Raw genomic sequence first — 21,701 nt, 5'->3', positions numbered from 1 at the left:
GACTAAATGTGACCAATCTAAGTCTAAGTCTAGATGTGACCAATCTAAGTCTAAGACTGGATGTGACCAATCTAAGTCTAAGACTGGATGTGACCAATTTAAGTCTAAGACTAGATGTGACCAATCTAAGTCTAAGACTAGATGTGACCAATCGAAGTCTAAGACTAGATGTGACCAATCGAAGTCTAAGACTAGATGTGACAAATCGAAGTCTAAGACTCGATGTGACCGATCTAAGTCTAAGACTGGATGTGACCGATCTAAGTTTAAGACCGGATGTAACCGATCTAAGTCTAAGACCGGATGTGACCAATCTAAGTCTAAGACTGGATGTGACCGATCTAATTCTAAGAGTAGATATGACTGATCTAAGTCTAACACTAGATGTGACCAATGTAAGTCTAAGACTAGCTGTGACCAATGTTAGTCTAAAACTAGATGTGCCCAATCTAAGACTGGATGTGACCAATCTAAGTCTAAGACTGGATGTGACCAATTGAAGTCTAAGACTAGATGTGACCAATCTAAGTCTAAGACTAGATGTGACCAATCTAAGTCTAAGTCTAGATGTGACCAATCTAAGTCTAAGACTGGATGTGACCAATCTAAGTCTAAGACTGGATGTGACCAATTTAAGTCTAAGACTAGATGTGACCAATCTAAGTCTAAGACTAGATGTGACCAATCGAAGTCTAAGACTAGATGTGACAAATCGAAGTCTAAGACTCGATGTGACCAATCTAAGTCTAAGACTGGATGTGACCGATCTAAGTCTAAGACCGGATGTAACCGATCTAAGTCTAAGACCGGATGTGACCAATCTAAGTCTAAGACTGGATGTGACCGATCTAATTCTAAGAGTAGATATGACTGATCTAAGTCTAACACTAGATGTGACCAATGTAAGTGTAGGACTAGCTGTGACCAATGTTAGTCTAAAACTAGATGTGCCCAATCTAAGACTGGATGTGACCAATCTAAGTCTAAGACTGGATGTGACCAATCTAAGTCTAAGACTAGATGTGACCAATCTAAGTCTAAGTCTAGATGTGACCAATCTAAGTTAATAGTAACAATAGATGACTAATGTGTATACAAATAATTTAATAGTAACAATAGTGTGTGAATGTGAGTGTGAATGTTGTCTGTCTATCTGTGTTGGCCCTGCGATGAGATGGCGACTTGTCCAGGGTGTACCTCGCCTTCCGCCCGATTGTAGCCGAGATAGGCTCCAGCGCCCCCCGCCACCCCGAAGGGAATAAGCGGTAGAAAATGGATGGATGGAATAGAGGATGTGTATGTATCTACTGTATATATGTATGTATGGGTGTATGTGTATGTATATATGTATGTATAAATGTGTATATGTATGTGTATGTGTATACAAATCCTGTGTGGCTCTTTGTCCTCCAGGCTTGACTACTCAGGCATTGCCCTCCTCATCATGGGCTCCTTCGTGCCCTGGCTGTACTACTCCTTCTACTGCTCTCCTCAGCCTCGACTTATCTACCTCACCGTTGTTTGTGTACTCGGCATTGCCGCCATCATCGTGGCCCAGTGGGACCGCTTTTCCACACCTCGACACAGACCCACAAGAGCAGGTGATACATCAGCCACGATCACACGTCACCAATTGAGGTTTTGTTGTGCCAACTGAGTTACGTTGTTGTCTTAGGTGTGTTCATGGGCCTGGGACTCAGCGGCATTGTTCCCACCATGCACTTCACCATTGAGGAGGGCTTTGTGAAAGCCACCACGGTGGGCCAGATGGGTTGGTTCTACCTGATGGGGGCCATGTATATCACTGGTGCTGGTCTGTATGCAGCCAGGATCCCCGAGCGCTACTTCCCTGGGAAGTGTGACATATGGGTAAGTTTGTTTTTCACTAGATTTGCTTGGAGAAATGATTTTTAAACCTCAGTTGGATACTAGTATCTATATACTGTACAACTTTGATTTGCAAACTTTATTCATTCTTGAACATGGTTCGCATGGTTCCCCATAAGAAACAATGTAAACATGAACAGTATATATATACAGGTAAAAGCCAGTAAATTAGAATATTTTGAAAAACTTGATTTATTTCAGTAATTGCATTCAAAAGGTGTAACTTGTACATTATATTTATTCATTGCACACAGACTGATGCATTCAAATGTTTATTTCATTTAATTTTGATGATTTGAAGTGGCAACAAATGAAAATCCAAAATTCCGTGTGTCACAAAATTAGAATATTACTTAAGGCTAATACAAAAAAGGGATTTTTAGAAATGTTGGCCAACTGAAAAGTATGAAAATGAAAAATATGAGCATGTACAATACTCAATACTTGGTTGGAGCTCCTTTTGCCTCAATTACTGCGTTAATGCGGCGTGGCATGGAGTCGATGAGTTTCTGGCACTGCTCAGGTGTTATGAGAGCCCAGGTTGCTCTGATAGTGGCCTTCAACTCTTCTGCGTTTTTGGGTCTGGCATTCTGCATCTTCCTTTTCACAATACCCCACAGATTTTCTATGGGGCTAAGGTCAGGGGAGTTGGCGGGCCAATTTAGAACAGAAATACCATGGTCCGTAAACCAGGCACGGGTAGATTTTGCGCTGTGTGCAGGCGCCAAGTCCTGTTGGAACTTGAAATCTCCATCTCCATAGAGCAGGTCAGCAGCAGGAAGCATGAAGTGCTCTAAAACTTGCTGGTAGACTGCTGCGTTGACCCTGGATCTCAGGAAACAGAGTGGACCGACACCAGCAGATGACATGGCACCCCAAACCATCACCCAACCATGCAAATTTTGCATTTCCTTTGGAAATCGAGGTCCCAGAGTCTGGAGGAAGACAGGAGAGGCACAGGATCCACGTTGCCTGAAGTCTAGTGTAAAGTTTCCACCATCAGTGATGGTTTGGGGTGCCATGTCATCTGCTGGTGTCGGTCCACTCTGTTTCCTGAGATCCAGGGTCAACGCAGCCGTCTACCAGCAAGTTTTAGAGCACTTCATGCTTTCTGCTGCTGACCTGCTCTATGGAGATGGAGATTTCAAGTTCCAACAGGACTTGGCGCCTGCACACAGCGCAAAATCTACCCGTGCCTGGTTTACGGACCATGGTATTTCTGTTCTAAATTGGCCCGCCAACTCCCCTGACCTTAGCCCCATAGAAAATCTGTGGGGTATTGTGAAAAGGAAGATGCAGAATGCCAGACCCAAAAACGCAGAAGAGTTGAAGGCCACTATCAGAGCAACCTGGGCTCTCATAACACCTGAGCAGTGCCAGAAACTCATCGACTCCATGCCACGCCGCATTAACGCAGTAATTGAGGCAAAAGGAGCTCCAACCAAGTATTGAGTATTGTACATGCTCATATTTTTCATTTTCATACTTTTCAGTTGGCCAACATTTCTAAAAATCCCTTTTTTGTATTAGCCTTAAGTAATATTCTAATTTTGTGACACACAGAATTTTGGATTTTCATTTGTTGCCACTTCAAATCATCAAAATTAAATGAAATAAACATTTGAATGCATCAGTCTGTGTGCAATGAATAAATATAATGTACAAGTTACACCTTTTGAATGCAATTACTGAAATAAATCAAGTTTTTCAAAATATTCTAATTTACTGGCTTTTACCTGTATATATCAGCGACGTGCGGTGAGGTTCATGGCTGGTGAGGCACTGACTCCATCACAGTCAGATTTACAAACATATGAACCCTAAAGAGTATCTTATTCACCATTTGATTGGCAGCAGTTAACGGGTTATGTTTAAAAGCTCATACCAGCATTCTTCCCTGCTTGGCACTCAGCATCAAGGGTTGGAATTGGGGGTTAAATCACCAAAAATGATTCCCGAGCGCAGCGCCGCTGCTGCCCGCTGCTGCCTGCTGCTCCCCTCACCTCCCAGGGGGTGATCAAGGGGATGGGTCAAATACAGAGGACAAATTTGACCACACCTAGTGTGTGTGACAATCATTGGTACTTTAACTTAACTTTAACTTTACACATACAAACTGTAGCACACAAAAAAATCACATTTAATAAAAAAAACGTTATTATGGCCTTACCTTTACTTATAAATAAAGTCCATGCGCCGCTCCTTCTGAACAAAAGCATCGATAACTTGTTTATAGAAGTCTTCCTTATCTTTCTTCAGTTTTAAAAGTCTCTCTTTCTCGATGGAGACAGTTTAGAAAACTGTTTTATTTTAGATATGTAATCCTCCATGTTAAAAGTCCAGGCGAGAAGAAAAAATAAACGATCGCTAACTGTTGCTGCTTGTTGTCACTTATTCTGCAGCCGAGTAGTCGCAGGAATGATCCCTGGGATCACTAGCGCCCTCTACCACCAGGAGGCGGGATTACTGCGAGCCTCACCCAGTGCGTCTTCGCAGCCATTTTATGATTGCTCAGCACAAGAAATACACTACATTATATACCTCAGCTAACTAAACTATGGAAATTTATAGTATAATTCATATAGCAATACGGTCTCACTGCACAGCAGGCCAGCAGTTAGCCGAGTCATTGCGCAATCCATGGTGAGGCTCAACTGGCTGCTGACTCACTGCAAGTCTCTTCTCAGTATTTGAACGGCAAATGTGAAAATTCAGCGATATTGAATAAAAATAATCTAAAACTGGTGAAGTTAAATGGAAAATAACTATAGTATAATCACTGGATGCATATAACAACTATATCCCTGACTGCACGTCACTGATATATTGAGATATCTATATATATATATATATATATATATATATATATATATATATATATATATATATATATATATATATATATATATATATATATATATATATATATATATATATATATATATATATATATGTGTGTGTGTGTATATATTAGGGGTGTAACAGTACGTGTATTTGTATTGAACCGTTTTGGTACAGGGGTTCCGGTTCGGTTCGGAGGTGTACCGAACGAGTTTCCACACAGACATATTAAGTAGCGTAGCGCACGTTGTGTAAACAATGCACACCGAGGCACAACACACGGCATGCTAGCAGCTAACGGGCTACGATAGACTGACCATACGTCCTCTTTTCACCGGACATGTCCTCTTTTGCGGAGCTGTTAGGGCGGAGTTTCTTAAATGCCTCAAATGTCCGGCATTTTGAGTTGGTGTTGCGTGTATTTTCAATGTACGTTCAGAGTTAAGAAGGGGTTAAAAACTAAACAAATTGTGCACGCAGCAGCATTCGTGAGGGAGGGGCCGAGACAGAGAGAGCGAGAGAGTTATGATAAACGCGCTTGCGTCGCCAGGCTCTGCTTTTTATCCATAGATTTATCAGATTTAATTTTTATTATCTATAGCAGGGGTGTCAAAAGTGTGCCCCAGAGGCCATTTGCGGCCCACAGCTAATGTTTTAAAGGCCCACGGCACATTCTAAAAATACTATTAAAGGGGAACATTATCACAATTTCAGAATTGTTAAAACCATTAAAAATCAGTTCCCAGTGGCTTATTATATTTTTCTAAGTTTTTTTCAAAATTTTACCCATCACGCAATATCCCTAAAAAAAGCTTCAAAGTGCCTGATTTTAACCACCCGTCCATTTTCCTGTGACGTCACATAGTGAAGCCAACACAAACAAACATGGCAGAAAGAACAGCAAGCTATAGCGACATTAGCTCGGATTCAGACTCGGATTTCAGCGGCTTAAGCGATTCAACAGATTACGAATGTATTGAAACGGATGATTGTAGTGTGGAGGCAGGTAGCGAAAACGAAGTTGAAGAAGAAACTGAAGCTATTGAGCTATATCGGTTTGAACCGTATGCAAGCGAAACCGACGAAAACGACATGACAGTCAGCGACACGGGAGAAAGCGAGGACGAATTCGGCGATCGCCTTCTAACCAACGATTGGTATGTGTTTGTTTGGCATTAAAAGAAACTAACAACTATGAACTAGGTTTACAGCATATGAAATACATTTGGCAACAACATGCACTTTGAGAGTGCAGACAGCCCAATTTTCATCAATTAATATATTCTGCAGACCAGGGACGTGCACATGATTATAGAGGGGCAGGGGCTCAAAGTCAGAAAAGGGCAGGAAATATTTTTTTGGTCCTTTACACAATATAGAAATTAATGTAAAATTAAATTTGCTAATACGAAGCTAACTACTTAGCTGTGTGTCCTTTGTAGGTAAAAGTGATTGCCATTTCTTTTGTGTCAACAAATTATTGTCATAATGACTTAATTCACATTATCATAGGCTTGGAAGACATGAAAAGCAACAAAACACTGGTTTATTATTAGGCTATTTATTGTTAAAGATAAGCACTTTAATATTGAACATTGAACAGTGCAACATGAACTTTGAAAAAAAAATACCCAAATGGAAAAAACTTAAATGTGAAAATCTGTCCCTCTTCCCTTAACTTGATGAAAACACCATCAAGTTGTAATGGTCTTTCTCACTTAATGCTCAGACTAAACAACTGAAACGCAATACAGGGCCAAAAATATGGACCAGGGGCCAGTAGAGGGCTGTAGGATGGAGGCCACCCATACCCAAATATGCTCCTCAATGTAAATTCAGGGCTTCCATGAAATGCTGTGAAATCAGTGCACAATCAGTAGCCAAACCTTCTGGGGGCCTTAAAGCAGCAACCTTCTGGGGGCCATGTCCCTGTAGATGTTGATCACATCATTGTGATTTATGACTACGTCTTTTTCAATGGAGAGGAGAAGGAGATCAGACAGCCTCTCTTCTGTGCATAGGCCTCTGAGTGAGTTTTTGACTAGCTTCAGTTTAGAAAAAGACCTCTCTACTGTGGCAGCGGACACTGGAATCGTGGCATATGTTTTCATAATTTCTTCCTGTGCTGGAAAGATGTCATGTCCACTGTTGTCTCTTAGTGTTCTTAAGATCCCCTTCAGTGTGAGAGTGTCATGGGATGATGCATAGAAAACTCTGAGCTCTGTCTTCAGCTTCTCTTCTTCTCCTCCATAGAATTCGCACAGCATGTAAACACAGTGCATTTTATTTTGAAAATTAACCGGTGTTTTATTTTGTATTTTGTACACTACTTCCTGTCCCGCACGATCCGCTCTGCGCGGGGTTGATGTGCCGTGCTCAATTGATGTCCGGCAAAAACAGAAACTGACACATTGAATAATAGAATAATACAGCATTTTTCTGAAATATTACCCATATTAGATGCTGAATAAGTGGACGGCGACTAGAACATAACTCACAGGTTCAAGTTGCATCAACTGTCACGTCTCCTCAGGGGCGCAGTAACTTGGCTCTCTCTCCTCTCGCTTACTCACTCACTCGCCCTCTCTCTCTCTCTCTCTCTCTCTCTGGCGGAAGCGGCAGGCTCAAACAACCCGGTATTACAGAAAAACGTGGAGTTTTTGTACCGATGTTTTTTTGTTTTGTTTTGTTTTTTTACATCCCTAACAGGAATTTATTAATGTTGTTTAAAGGAAAAAAACACACACACACAGGCAGAGGGCACTTTTTAAGACGAGGCAAAAAAGGGCAGGGGCTCAAGCACCCATAGGGCCCTATGTGTGCACGTGCCTGCTGCAGACATACCCTCATGTCAGCAGGCCAGGGAAGCTAGGGTCGATATTCTTCTCTTGATCATCTTCGGGACGGTGTGAGCCAAGACATCCAGGGGGGTTTAGCTCGCTCGTCTGCGGGAACAAACTGCCGCCATTGCTTGCCGTGCTACCGAGGTCCTTTGTCCCTGAATTGCTCACACACTCCGGCAGATTCAATGGGGGTCTGGCGGCAGATTTCTTTGACTTTATCGTTGGAAATGCATCTGCTTTGAGTGTCGCAGGATATCCACACATTCTTGCCATCTCTGTCGTAGCATAGCTTTCGTCGGTAAAGTGTGCGGAACAAACGTCCAATTTCTTGCCACTTTCGCATCTTTGGGCCACTGGTGCAACTTGAATCCGTCCCTGTTCGTGTTGTTACACCCTCCAACAACACACCGACGAGGCATGATGTCTCCAAGATACGGAAAACAGTCGAAAAAACGGAAAATAACAGAGCTGTTTTGACCCGGTGTTTGAGAAAATGGCGTATTGCTTCCCGATGCGACGTCACATTGTGACGTCATCGCTCCGAGAGCGAATATTAGAAAGGCGTTTAATTCGCCAAAATTCACCCATTTAGAGTTCGGAAATCAGTTAAAAAAATATATGGTCTTTTTTCTGCAATATCAAGGTATATATTGACGCTTACATAGGTCTGGTGATAATGTTCCCCTTTAAAATAAACAAAAACATAACCAAAGTGAAATAAAAAAGCTTAAAGGTTAAATGTAATTTAGAAAAAGTTGCAATGTTGACTAATAAAACAAAAGCTGTTTTTTTTTCTTTCAAACTGTCATTGCTCAAAACATAATATTGATTCAAAATCAATGTCACTATGAATTATTGACCTATCCAAGGTTCGGTTTACTTCACATCAAATATTCCACTAAGAAAAATATTTTTGGTGGAAGATTTTGCAAATTTGGTAAATAAATAACCCAAAAATGTATATTTTGTTGTTTTCTTACTGTACCGAAAATGAATCGAACCGTGACCTCTAAACCGAGGTACGTACCGAACCGAACTTTTTGTGTACCGTTACACCCATAATGTATATATATATATATATATACATATGATATATATATGTATATATACATATGTATATATATATGTGTATATATATATATGTGTGTATGTGTGTATTTATATATGTGTGTGTGTATATGTATATATATATATATATATATATATATATATATATATATATATATATATATATATATATATATATATGTGTGTGTGTATATATATGTGTGTATTTATATATGTATGTATATGTGTGTATTTATATATGTATGTACCGGTGTGTGTGTATGTATGTATGTATGTATGTATGTATATATATATATATATATATATATATATATGTGTGTGTATGTATATATATGTGTATGTATATATATATATATATATATATATATATATATATACGTGTATATGTGTATATATATATATATGCATATGTGTATATATACTGTGTATGTGTATATATATATATATATATATATATATATATATATATATATATATATATATATACGTGTATTTGTGCATGTGTATGTGTGTATATATATATATATGCATATGTGTATAAATATATGTACATACATGTATGTATGTATATATATATATATATATATATATATATATATATATATATATATATATATATATATATATATATATATGTGTGTGTGCATAAATATATAATGTATGTATATATATATATATATATATATATATATATATATATATATATATATATATATATATATATATACACAGGACTGTCTCAGAAAATTTGAATATTGTGATAAAGTTCTTTATTTTCTGTAATGCAAGTAAAAAAACAAAAATGTCATACATTCTGGATTCATTACACATCAACTGAAATATTACAAGCCTTTTATTATTTTTAATATTGCTGATTATGGCATACAGTTTAAAAAACTCAAAAATCGTATCTCAAAATTTTTTTATATTTCCTCAGACCAAGTTAAAAAAAAAGATTTATAACAGCAAAACAAAATCAAACGTTTGAAAATGTAAATTAATGCACTCAGTACTTGGTTGGGAATCCTTTTGCACGGATTACTGCATCAATGCGGCGTGGCATGGAGGCAATCAGCCTGTGGCATTGCTGAGGTGTTATGGATGCCCAGGATGCTTCAATAGCGGCCTTTAGCTCATTTGCATTATTAGGTCTGGTGTCTTTCAGCTTCTTCTTCACAATACCCCACAAATTCTCTATGGGGTTCAGGTCAGGGGAGTTGGCAGGCCTGACAGTAATGCCATGGTCAGTACACCAGTTACTGGTGGTTTTGGCACTGTGGGCAGGTGCCAGATCATGCTGGAAAATGAAATCATCATCTCCATAGAGCTTTTCAACAGATGGAAGCATTATCACTGGAGGACGAGGAATAGCTAAACATGCTTCACTACACACCGTAGGAGGGTACAATAACTCACCGGCGTCACAATGTAAACAAATGCCATGGGTGGATCTACACCTGACATCCACTGTAATGATACAAAGTACAAGAGCGTATCTAGTCGATACTACTATGATTACATCGATATTTTTTATCGTCACAAAATCTTTTTTCTTTTTCTTTTTTAAATCCATATTATGTTTATAAACTCAGTAAATACGTCCCTGGACACATGAGGACTTTGAATATGACCAATGTATGATCCTGTAACTACTTGGCATCGGATAGATACCTAAACGTGTGGTATCATCCAAAACTAATGTAAATTATCTAAGAAGAGAAGAATAAGTGATTATTACATTTTAACAGAAGTGTAGATAGAACATGTCGAAACAGAAAATAAGCAGATATTACAGTAAATGAACTAGTGGAATAATAATTCATTTTTACAGTTTGTCCTTCATAATGTTGACAAAATAATAGAATATAAATGACACAATATGTTACTGCATACGTCAGCAGACTAATTAGGAGTCTTTGTTTGTTTACTTACTACTAAAAGACAAGTTGTCTAGTATGTTCACTATTTTATTTAAGGACTAAATTACAATAATAAACATATGTTTAATGTAACCTAAGATTTTTTGTTAAAATAGAGCCAATAATGCCATTTTTTGTGGTACCCTTTATTTAGAAAAGTATCGAAATACATTTCGCTACCGGTACCAAAATGTTGGTATGGAGACAACCCCACTCTGTGGTAAGGTGTCAGGTTGCCAAAAGGTGAACATCTCCTCTTCTGTGGAAGTAAAACAGGATATTTCTCACCCCCTAACAGTCCTAACGTGTGTATCCCTGCCGCCCCATCATGACCAGCGTGTTCTCTTCCTTCTCCTCCCAGTTCCACTCCCATCAGATCTTTCACGTCCTGGTGGTGGCGGCAGCCTTCGTCCACTTCTACGGCGTCTCTAACCTGCAGGAGTTCCGCTACGGCCTGGAGGGAGGATGCACGGACGACTCTCTGCTCTGAGAGGCCAGACTCTGACTTCTTGTTTCCTTTATAGCCACACACACACACACACACACACACACACACACACACAGTAAAATGCTGCTGGATGTCCTTCTAGTTACCTTTCGATCCTTATCTACCGGTATGTCTAATTTGCTCACAGGGTGTGAGGGTTTGGGTGTTATTTTATTTTCCTACCTTGGCTTATTTTTGCTCCAATGAAGTAGCATTAACTCGCCAACAAGCACTCTGAGGAGCCCTCAACGGCCCCTCCTTTGTCAGTAATAAAACTTGAAAGTTGCATCCCATGTCAAATCAGCAGAAATGCAAGATCCCCCATAAGTGAAGTCTGCCTGCATGTGACAGGCGCTAACAGAATATTGTTGCCAGTGGGAACCAATCATTCTGTCCGGGCCAGAGGATGAATGTACTGTCTGATGTTTTAACGCCACTCCAGGGGCCACACGTGTAGGAATACGATATCGGTGCGGGTATACCGGATGTGTTATTGTTTTAGTGCTAACAATTGTGCAGCTGTTGCTTGAAATATGGCGTAACACCACGAACCAATCTATTACCCCTCCACGGTAAGCCCACTAGAAATCCTACTAAATCACTTAGTCATGAAGTGTATATACTTTTAAATCAGACCTGGGCAAATTAAGGCCCGGGGGCCACATGCGGCCCGCCGGACAGTCCCAAATATTTTTTTTTAGATCTTTAAGATGGAAACTAGCTGCCATTATGATGTGCAGTGATGTTTTCTAATGACCATAAGTCTTGAACTATACCAGGCCTGGACAATTATTTTGACTCGAAACCGCCTAAAAAAAACGGAATGGAATTTTACATTTTTCTATGAAGGATAAAACACTGAATATTGACAACATATGAACGTCACACCTCCTCTCCATCGACATATTTTACAACCAAGCGAAACGCAACAAAAATGCAACAAACACAGCGAAATATGAACGCGAAGGGTAAAAAAAACCTCTTACAATCTGATATATCACTAAGTTTTAGAACTTTGTTGTTAAAATCTCCTTCCGTGTTTGTCCCTGACACCCACATTTCAGGTTGGCCACTCTGGAAACACTCTGTGGAAACAAACCATGCCCACACTGCTTGGTGCCTCGTCTGAGCTGCTGTGACTTAGATTACCATAGTAACTAATTAGATTACCACAGTAACTAATTAGATTGCCACATTAACTAATTTGATTACCACAGTAACTAATCAGATTACCATAGTAACTAATTAGATTACCACAGTAACTAATTAGATTACGTCAGTAACTCATCAGATTACCCTAGTAACTAATTAGATTACCACAGTAACTCATCAGATTACTATAGTAACTAATTAGATTTCCATAGTACCTAATTAGATTACCATAGTAACTCATTAGATTACCATAGTAACTCATTACATTACCATAGTAACTAGTATATCATGCAAAAGCGCAGATTCCAACCATTGAAATACTTTGTATAGCTCAAGATTTACGGTCATTAGAAAACCTCACTGCACATCATAATGCCCAGGTCTGAACTATATAAAGTATTTAAATGGTTGGAATCTGTTATTTTGCATAATATACTAGTTACTAAGGTAATCTAATTAGCTACTAAGGTAATCTACGTCACAGCAGCTCAGACAAGGCACCAAGCAGTGTGGGCGTGGTTTGTTTCCACAGAGTGTTTCCAGAGTGTCAGCCTGAAATGTGGGTGTCAGGGACAGAAGCGGAAGGAGATTTTCACAACAAAGTTCTAAAACTTAGTGATATGTCAGATATATCAGATTGTAGGTGAGGTTTTTTTTTTACCCTTCGCGTTCATATTTCGCTGTGTTTGTTGCATTTCGCTTGATTGTAAAATATGTGCATGGAGAGGGGGTGTGACGTTCATATTTTGTCAATATTCAGTGTTTTATCATTCATATAAAAATTTAAAATTCCGTTTTTTTAAGGCGGTCTGTCATAACGTTTTTAGCTCTCAAACAGACATTATTTTGAGGTTTTGTATTAGTGTTCCAAAAAATAGACCCAGACACATTTTTTTCTCTAAATTTGGGAGGGGGTGTGACGTTCATATTTTGTCAATATTCAGTGTTTTATCATTCATAGAATGATAAAACACAAGTCAAAATAGTTGCCCAGGCCTGTTTTAAATTGATAAATGTGTGAATAGCACATGTACTGCTCCTTCATTGATGACTAAATGAACGAGTCGCTTGAAACCCACATTTTTTAAGCTGCCATTTCCTTGAATTGTTGTTATAGCATGAAAAGTTATTTGTTTTCATTTGACACATTCCTCTAATAGAGCAGAAGAAGAGTGGGAGAAAGGACTGCATTCAAGCATGTAAATGAACACATCGCGGTTTTCTAATATCTGGGTTTAGATCCTACGGGCTACGCACAATGTACAAATCTGGATGGGTCAAATTGTGTTTTTTGTCAGTTGCGAGCTTCCTTTTTGTTCCAGATTTCAGATGCAATCTGAGGTGTAAGTAGCAAGTTCTGTGTGCTCTCAAAATTGGAGACTCTTAATGGGATTTAAAAATGTGTGATTGATATAAAACTCTAGTATTCCTGTGCCTTAGGCCAATGGAAACGTTTGAAGTAAAATGGCCTATCTAGACAGTCGAGGGATCCACCATGATTTTCCCCATGTAGACTCCTTGTCCTGTTTTCCTTGCCATATACAATCAAATCGTTTATTGAACCGACAACCCCGCGGAGAGGTTGTATCAACTGCTGTTTAAGACTACTTTTCTAGGTCAACTTATTCAAGCTTTATTACGAAGACTAAAACTATGTGTATTCTTGACTTTGTGTTATGTCCTGTGTAGAAAGTGAGAAATCATACATTTCATTGAAATGTAGGCATAACTATTTATTAATTGTTATCTTGGAAAAATACTGTAATAAATGTTTTTTTTCCACATGTACAGCAATGTTGTCCTGTTTGTATTATCTCTATATTTTTAAAGTCAAAACCTATTTTATTGAATATGTCCAGGGTGTACGCCGCCTTCCGCCCGAATGCAGCTTAGATAGGCTCCAGCACCCCCCGCGACCCCAAAAGAGACAAGCGGTAGAACATGGATGGATGGATATACAGATTCCCTCAAAGGTATTCAATTGCCATACTCTATTTAATTTTGTTTTCAAAATATACAAATGTTTGAATGGGGAAAAGGTGACCACTTGTAATATTAGCTCTATTGAGCTAAGTCAGGGGTCGACAACCCAAAAAGTTCAAAGAGACTTATTGGACCAAAACTACAAAAAACAAATCTATCTGGAGACGCAAAAAATGAAAAGCGGTATATAAGTGTTATAATGAAGGCAACACATGACGTAAGTGTCTATTTTAGCTATATTAGCCTACTGTCAAAATGACTTTAAAAGTCTTATATAAGTGTTATAATGAAGACAACACATGATGTAAATGTCTATATTAGTTATAATAGCCTACTATCAAAATGACTTTAAAAGTCTTATAAAAGTGTTATAATGAAGGCAACACATGACGTAAGTGTCTATATTAGCTGTATTAGCCTACTATCAAAATTACTTTAAAAGTCTTATATAAGTGTTATAATGAAGACAACACATGATGTGTCTATATTAGTTATATTAGCCTACCGACAAAATGACTTTAAAAGTCTTATAATGAAGACAACACATGATTGAATTGTCTATATTAGCCTACTATCAAAATGACTTTAAAAGTCTTATATAAGTGTTATAATGAAGACAACACATGATGTAAATGTCTATATTAGTTATAATAGCCTACTATCAAAATGACTTTAAAAGTCTTATAAAAGTGTTATAATGAAGGCAACACATGATGTAAGTGTCTATATTAGCTGTATTAGCCTACTATCAAAATTACTTTAAAAGTCTTATATAAGTGTTATAATGAAGACAACACATGATGTGTCTATATTAGCCTATCAAAATAACTTTAAAAATCTTATATAAGTGTTATAATGAAGACAACCCATGATGTGTCTATATTAGCCTACTATCAAAATGACTTTAAAAATCTTATATAAGTGTTATAATGAAGACAACACATGATGTAAATGTCTATATTAGTTATAATAGCCTACTATCAAAATGACTTTAAAAGTCTTCTATAAGTGTTATAATGAAGGCAACACATGATGTAAATGTCTATATTACCGGTAGTTATAATAGCCTACTATCAAAATGACTTTAAAAGTCTTCTATAAGTGTTATAATGAAGGCAACACATGATGTAAGTGGCTATATTAGCTATATTAACCACTAGGCCACCTACTCAGTGGCCTAGTGGTTAGAGTGTCCGCCCTGAGATCGGTAGGTTGTGAGTTCAAACCCCGGCCGAGTCATACCAAAGACTATAAAAATGGGACCCATTACCTCCCTGCTTGGCACTCAGCATCAAGGGTTGGAATTGGGGGTTAAATCACCAAAATGATTCCCGGGCGCGGCCACCGCTGCTGCCCACTGCTCCCCTCACCTCCCAGGGGGTGATCAAGGGTGATGGGTCAAATGCAGAGAATAATCTCGCCACACCTAGTGTGTGTGTGACAATCATTGGTACTTTAACTTTAACTTTAACTTTATCAAAATTACTTTAAAAGTATTATGATGTGTCTATATTAGTTATATTAGCCTACCGACAAAATGACTTTAAAAGTCTTATATAAGTGTTATAATGAAGACAACACATGATTGAAGTGTCTATAATAGCCTACTATCAAAATGACTTTAAAAGTTTTATATAAGTGTTATAATGAAGACAACACATGATGTAAGTGGCTATATTAGCCTACTATCAAAATGACGTTAAAAGTCTTATATAAGTCTTATAATGAAGACAACACATGATGTAAGTGGCTATATTAGCTATATTAGCCTACTATCAAAATTACTTTAAAAGTCTTATGTAAGTGTTATAATGAAGACAACACATGATGTGTCTATATTAGCCTACTATCAAAATTACTTTAAAAGTCTTATATAAGTGTTATAATGAAGACAACACATGATGTAAATGTCTATATTAGTTATAATAGCCTACAATCAAAATTACTTTAAAAGTCTTATAATGAAGACAACACATGATTGAATTGTCTATATTAGCCTACTATCAAAATGACTTTAAAATTTTTATATAAGTGTTATAATGAAGACAACACATGATGTGTCTATATTAGCTATATTAGCCTACTATCAAAATGACTTTAAAAGTCTTATATACCGGTAAGTGTTATAATGAAGGCAACACATGATGTAAGTGTCTATTAGCAATATTAGCCTACTATCAAAATTACTTTAAAAGTATTATATAAGTGTTATAATGAAGGCAACACATGATGTAAGTGTCTATATTAGTTATAATAGCCTACTATCAAAATTACTTTAACATTTTTATATAAGTGTTATAATGAAGACAACACATGATGTGTCTATATTAGCTATATTAGCCTACTATCAAAATGACTTTAAAAGTCTTATATAAGTGTTATAATGAAGGCAACACATGATGTAAGTGTCTATATTAGCAATATTAGCCTACTATCAAAATGACTTTAAAAGTGTTATAATGAAGACAACACACGGTGTAAGTGTCTATATTAGCCTACTATCAAAATGACTTTAAAAGTCTTATATAAGTGTTATAATGAAGACAACACATGATGTAAATGTCTATATTAGTTATGATAGCCTACTATCAAAATGACTTTAAAAGTCTTATATAAGTGTTATAATGAAGGCAACACATGATGTAAATGTCTATATTAGCCTACTATCAAAATGACGTTAAAAGTCTTATATAAGTCTTATAATGAAGACAACACATGATGTAAGTGGCTATATTAGCTATATTAGCCTACTATCAAAATTACTTTAAAAGTCTTATGTAAGTGTTATAATGAAGACAACACATGTGTCTATATTAGCCTACTATCAAAATTACTTTAAAAGTCTTATATAAGTGTTATAATGAAGACAACACATGATGTAAATGTCTATATTAGTTATAATAGCCTACTATCAAAATTACTTTAAAAGTCTTATAATGAAGACAACACATGATTGAATTGTCTATATTAGCCTACTATCAAAATGACTTTAAAATGTTTATATAAGTGTTGTAATGAAGACAACACATGATGTGTCTATATTAGCTACATTAGCCTACTATCAAAATGACTTTAAAAGTCTTATATAAGTGTTATAATGAAGGCAACACATGATGTAAGTGTCTATATTAGCAATATTAGCCTACTATCAAAATTACTTTAAAAGTATTATATAAGTGTTATAATGAAGGCAACACATGATGTAAGTGTCTATATTAGTTATAATAGCCTACTATCAAAATTACTTTAACATTTTTAAATAAGTGTTATAATGAAGACAACACACGGTGTAAGTGTCTATATTAGCCTACTATCAAAATGACTTTAAAAGTCTTATATAAGTGTTATAATGAAGACAACACATGATGTAAATGTCTATATTAGTTATGATAGCCTACTATCAAAATGACTTTAAAAGTCTTATATAAGTGTTATAATGAAGGCAACACATGATGTAAATGTCTATATTAGCTGTATTAGCCTACTATCAAAATTACTTTAAAAGTCTTATATAAGTGTTATAATAAAGACAACACATGATGTAAGTGGTTATATTAGCTATAGTAGCCTATTATCAAAATTACTTTAAAAGTATTATAATGAAGACAACACATGATTGAAGTGTCTATATTAGCCTACTATCAAAATGACTTTAAAAGTTTTATATAAGTGTTATAATGAAGACAACACATGATGTAAGTGGCTATATTAGCTATATTAGCCTACTATCAAAATGACTTTAAAAGTCTTATGTAAGTGTTATAATGAAGACAACACATGATGTGTCTATATTAGCCTACTATCAAAATTACTTTAAAAGTCTTATATAAGTGTTATAATGAAGACAACACATGATGTAAGTGTCTATATTAGCCTACTATCAAAATGACTTTAAAAGTCTTATATACGTGTTACAATGAAGACAACACATGATGTAAATGTCTATATTAGTTATAATAGCCTACTATCAAAATGACTTTAAAAGTCTTATAATGAAGACAACACATGATTGAATTGTCTATATTAGCCTACTATCAAAATGACTTTAAAATTTTTATATAAGTGTTATAATGAAGACAACACATGATGTGTCTATATTAGCTATATTAGCCTACTATCAAAATGACTTTAAAAGTCTTATATAAGTGTTATAATGAAGGCAACACATGATGTAAGTGTCTATATTAGCAATATTAGCCTACTATCAAAATTACTTTAAAAGTATTATATAAGTGTTATAATGAAGGCAACACATGATGTAAGTGTCTATATTAGTTATAATAGCCTACTATCAAAATTACTTTAAAAGTATTATATAAGTGTTATAATAAAGACAACACATTAGCCTACTATCAAAATTACTTTAAAAGTATTATATAAGTGTTATAAATGGTAAATGGGTTAAACTTGTATAGCGCTTTTCTACCTTTTTAAGGAACTCAAAGCGCTTTGACACTATTTCCACATTCACCCATTCACACACTGATGGCGGCAGCTGCCATGCAAGGCGCTAACCAGGACCCATCAGGAGCAAGGGTGAAGTGTCTTGCTCAAGGACACAACGGACGTGACTAGGATGGTAGAAAGTGGGGATTGAACCAGGAACCCTCAGGTTGCTGGCACAGCCACTCTCCCAACTGCACCACGCCGTCCCCTTATAATGAAGACAACACATGATGTGTCTATATTTGCTATATTAGCCTATTATCAAAATTACTTTAAAAGTCTTATACAAACCCTGTTTCCATATGAGTTGGGAAATTGTGTTAGATGTAAATATAAACGGAATACAATGATTTGCAAATCATTTTTAACCCATATTCAGTTGAATATGCTACAAAGACAACATATTTGATGTTCAAACTCATAAACTTTATTTTTTTTGCAAATAATCATTAACTTTAGAATTTGATGCCAGCAACACGTGACAAAGAAGTTGGGAAAGGTGGCAATAAATACTGATAAAGTTGAGGAATGCTCATCAAACACTTATTTGGAACATCCCACAGGTGAACAGGCAAATTGGGAACAGGTGGGTGCCATGATTGGGTATAATAGTAGATTCCATGAAATGCTCAGTCATTCACAGACAAGGATGGGGCGAGGGTCACCACTTTGTCAACAAATGCGTGAGCAAATTGTTGAACAGTTTAAGAAAAACCTTTCTCAACCAGCTATTGCAAGGAATTTAGGGATTTCACCATCTACGGTCCGTAATATCATCAAAGGGTTCAGAGAATCTGGAGAAATCACTGCACGTAAGCAGCTAAGCCCGTGACCTTTGATCCCTCAGGCTGTACTGCATCAACAAGCGACATCAGTGTGTAAAGGATATCACCACATGGGCTCAGGAACTATAGTTGGTCGCTACATCTGTAAGTGCAAGTTAAAACTCTCCCATGCAAGGCGAAAACCGTTGATCAACAACACCCAGAAACGCCGTCGGCTTCGCTGGGCCTGAGCTCATCTAAGATGGACTGATACAAAGTGGAAAAGTGCTCTGTGGTCTGACGAGTCCACATTTCAAAATGTTTTTGAAAACTGTGGACGTCGTGTCCTCCGGACCAAAAAGGAAAAGAACCATCCGGATTGTTATAGGCGGAAAGTAGAAAAGCCAGCATCTGTGATGGTATGGGGGTGTATTAATGCCCAAGACATGGGTAACTTACACATCTGTGAAGGCGCCATTAATGCTGAAAGGTACATTCAGGTTTTGGAGCAACATATGTTGCCATCCAAGCAACGTTACCATGGACGCCCCTGCTTATTTCAGCAAGACAATGCCAAGCCATGTGTTACATCAACGTGGCTTCATAGTAAAAGAGTGCGGGTACTAGACTGGCCTGCCTGTAGTACAGACCTGTCTCCCATTGAAAATGTGTGGCGCATTTTGAAGCCTAAAATACCACAACGGAGACCCCCGGACTGTTGAACAACTTAAGCTGTACATCAAGCAAGAATGGGAAATGATTCCACCTGAGAAGCTTAAAAAATGTGTCTCCTCAGTTCCCAAACGTTTACTGAGTGTTGTTAAAAGGAAAGGCCATGTAACACAGTGGTGGCCATGCCCTTTTCCCAACTACTTTGGCACGTGTTGCAGCCATGAAATTCTAAGTTACTTATTATTTGCAAAAAATAAAATAAAGTTTATGAGTTTGAACATCAAATGTCTTGTCTTTGTAGTGCATTCAATTGAATATGGGTTGAAAATGATTTGCAAATCATTGTATTCCGTTTATATTTACATCTAACGCAATTTCCCAACTCATATGGAAACGGGGTTTATATAAGTGTTATAATGAAGACAACACATGATGTAAGTGTCTATATTAGTTATAATAGCCTACTATCAAAATAACTATGTGTCGCAGGCTGAAGCAAATCTTTGTTGACAGAATTTTTTAAATGTAATATTTATTCTACACATTTTTACAACATTAGAAACCATTAGTAAATCAGAGGCTATTCAGAAGGTGAGTTAACTCCTGGAAATGACTGGCTTTGGCCAAAAGTATAGATGTGTGTGTCCAAGTTAAAGGAAACTGCAGGCTGTCTTCTTCTAATGGATTTATTACTGTCTTTGGCAAGCTAGGTAATGTTTGCTGTGGTCTGGAACAATATGGCACACAAACAACTATCAGAAATGCAGCCAATATTACATACAGATAATGTGTCAAGAGCAGTGTTGGGTTAGTTACTGAAAACCAGTAACTAGTTAGTTACTAGTTACTTTATTTTAAAAGTAAGTCAGTTACTTACACCAAAAAGTAATGTGTTACTGTGAAAAGTAACTATTTAGTTACTTCATTTTTTCTTCTTTTTTTTTAAAGCTCCCATTAATGCCCTTTTAACCTTCATTTCAGTACTGTTATTGTACTGGAGAATAATACAATCTGTTGATCAACGTGACATGCATTTTTATTTTCCTTTTAACATAATTCATGAAAAGCAGTGCAACATAAAAAGGCATTTCTCCTTTCTTTAAACTTGGACCAATGACCATTAATAAAAAAACAACTTAAAGTGCAACATAAGAAGGCACATCATCTTCCTTAAAACATAGATAGTGAAATAAGGCCTGACATCTGGAGTGATGCTGCTGTCTTCCACACTTGGAGCCATGGATTGTAGAATCCTTGTTTTCAGTGGCAGGATCATTGACTCAGATGGTGAAGCTTCAGTGCTCAGTAGAGATGTAACAGTTTTGAGGGGTTTAAGCAACTGGAGGACCTCCTCTGCCACTCTGACATCATCATCAGACAGGTTGATGATGTCTTTGACATTTGTCTTCAGGGTGTTGTGGGTCAATGCAGAGTATATAGCTGCCTGCTGCTCCAACATATCATAAGTGGAGTTCCACCTGTTGGGACATCATGTATGAGCTTTATGAGTAGGCAGCTTTAGCATTTCTTGCTTTGTCTTAAGCACATGAGCAGCTGTTGTGCTTGGGTGGAAGTAGGAAATCTCCTTCATGATCCTCCCATGGAGGCGCTCCATCCTATTGACTGAGATTATTTTCTG

The 21,701-nt window shown here is 37.0% G+C and overlaps 1 protein-coding gene across 1 annotated transcript in view; it reads left to right on the top strand.

Moving 5' to 3' along the window:
- The window catches only part of adipor1a (adiponectin receptor 1a), a 43,456-nt gene extending 32,123 nt beyond the window's left edge, over positions 1–11,333 (top strand). The window contains exons 6-8 of the mRNA XM_061984769.1: positions 1,414–1,601; positions 1,676–1,869; positions 10,920–11,333. Coding sequence (XP_061840753.1) covers positions 1,414–1,601; positions 1,676–1,869; positions 10,920–11,048 — 511 coding nt within the window. The 3' untranslated portion in view covers positions 11,049–11,333. The remainder of the gene's footprint in view (positions 1–1,413; positions 1,602–1,675; positions 1,870–10,919) is intronic.
- Positions 11,334–21,701: the final 10,368 nt, after the last annotated feature.

This window comes from Nerophis lumbriciformis, linkage group LG23, assembly GCF_033978685.3.
Source record: "Nerophis lumbriciformis linkage group LG23, RoL_Nlum_v2.1, whole genome shotgun sequence".
NCBI lineage: Eukaryota > Metazoa > Chordata > Actinopteri > Syngnathiformes > Syngnathidae > Nerophis > Nerophis lumbriciformis.
Note: the sequence above shows the minus strand (reverse complement) of the source record. Positions and strands in the feature narration are given on the sequence as shown.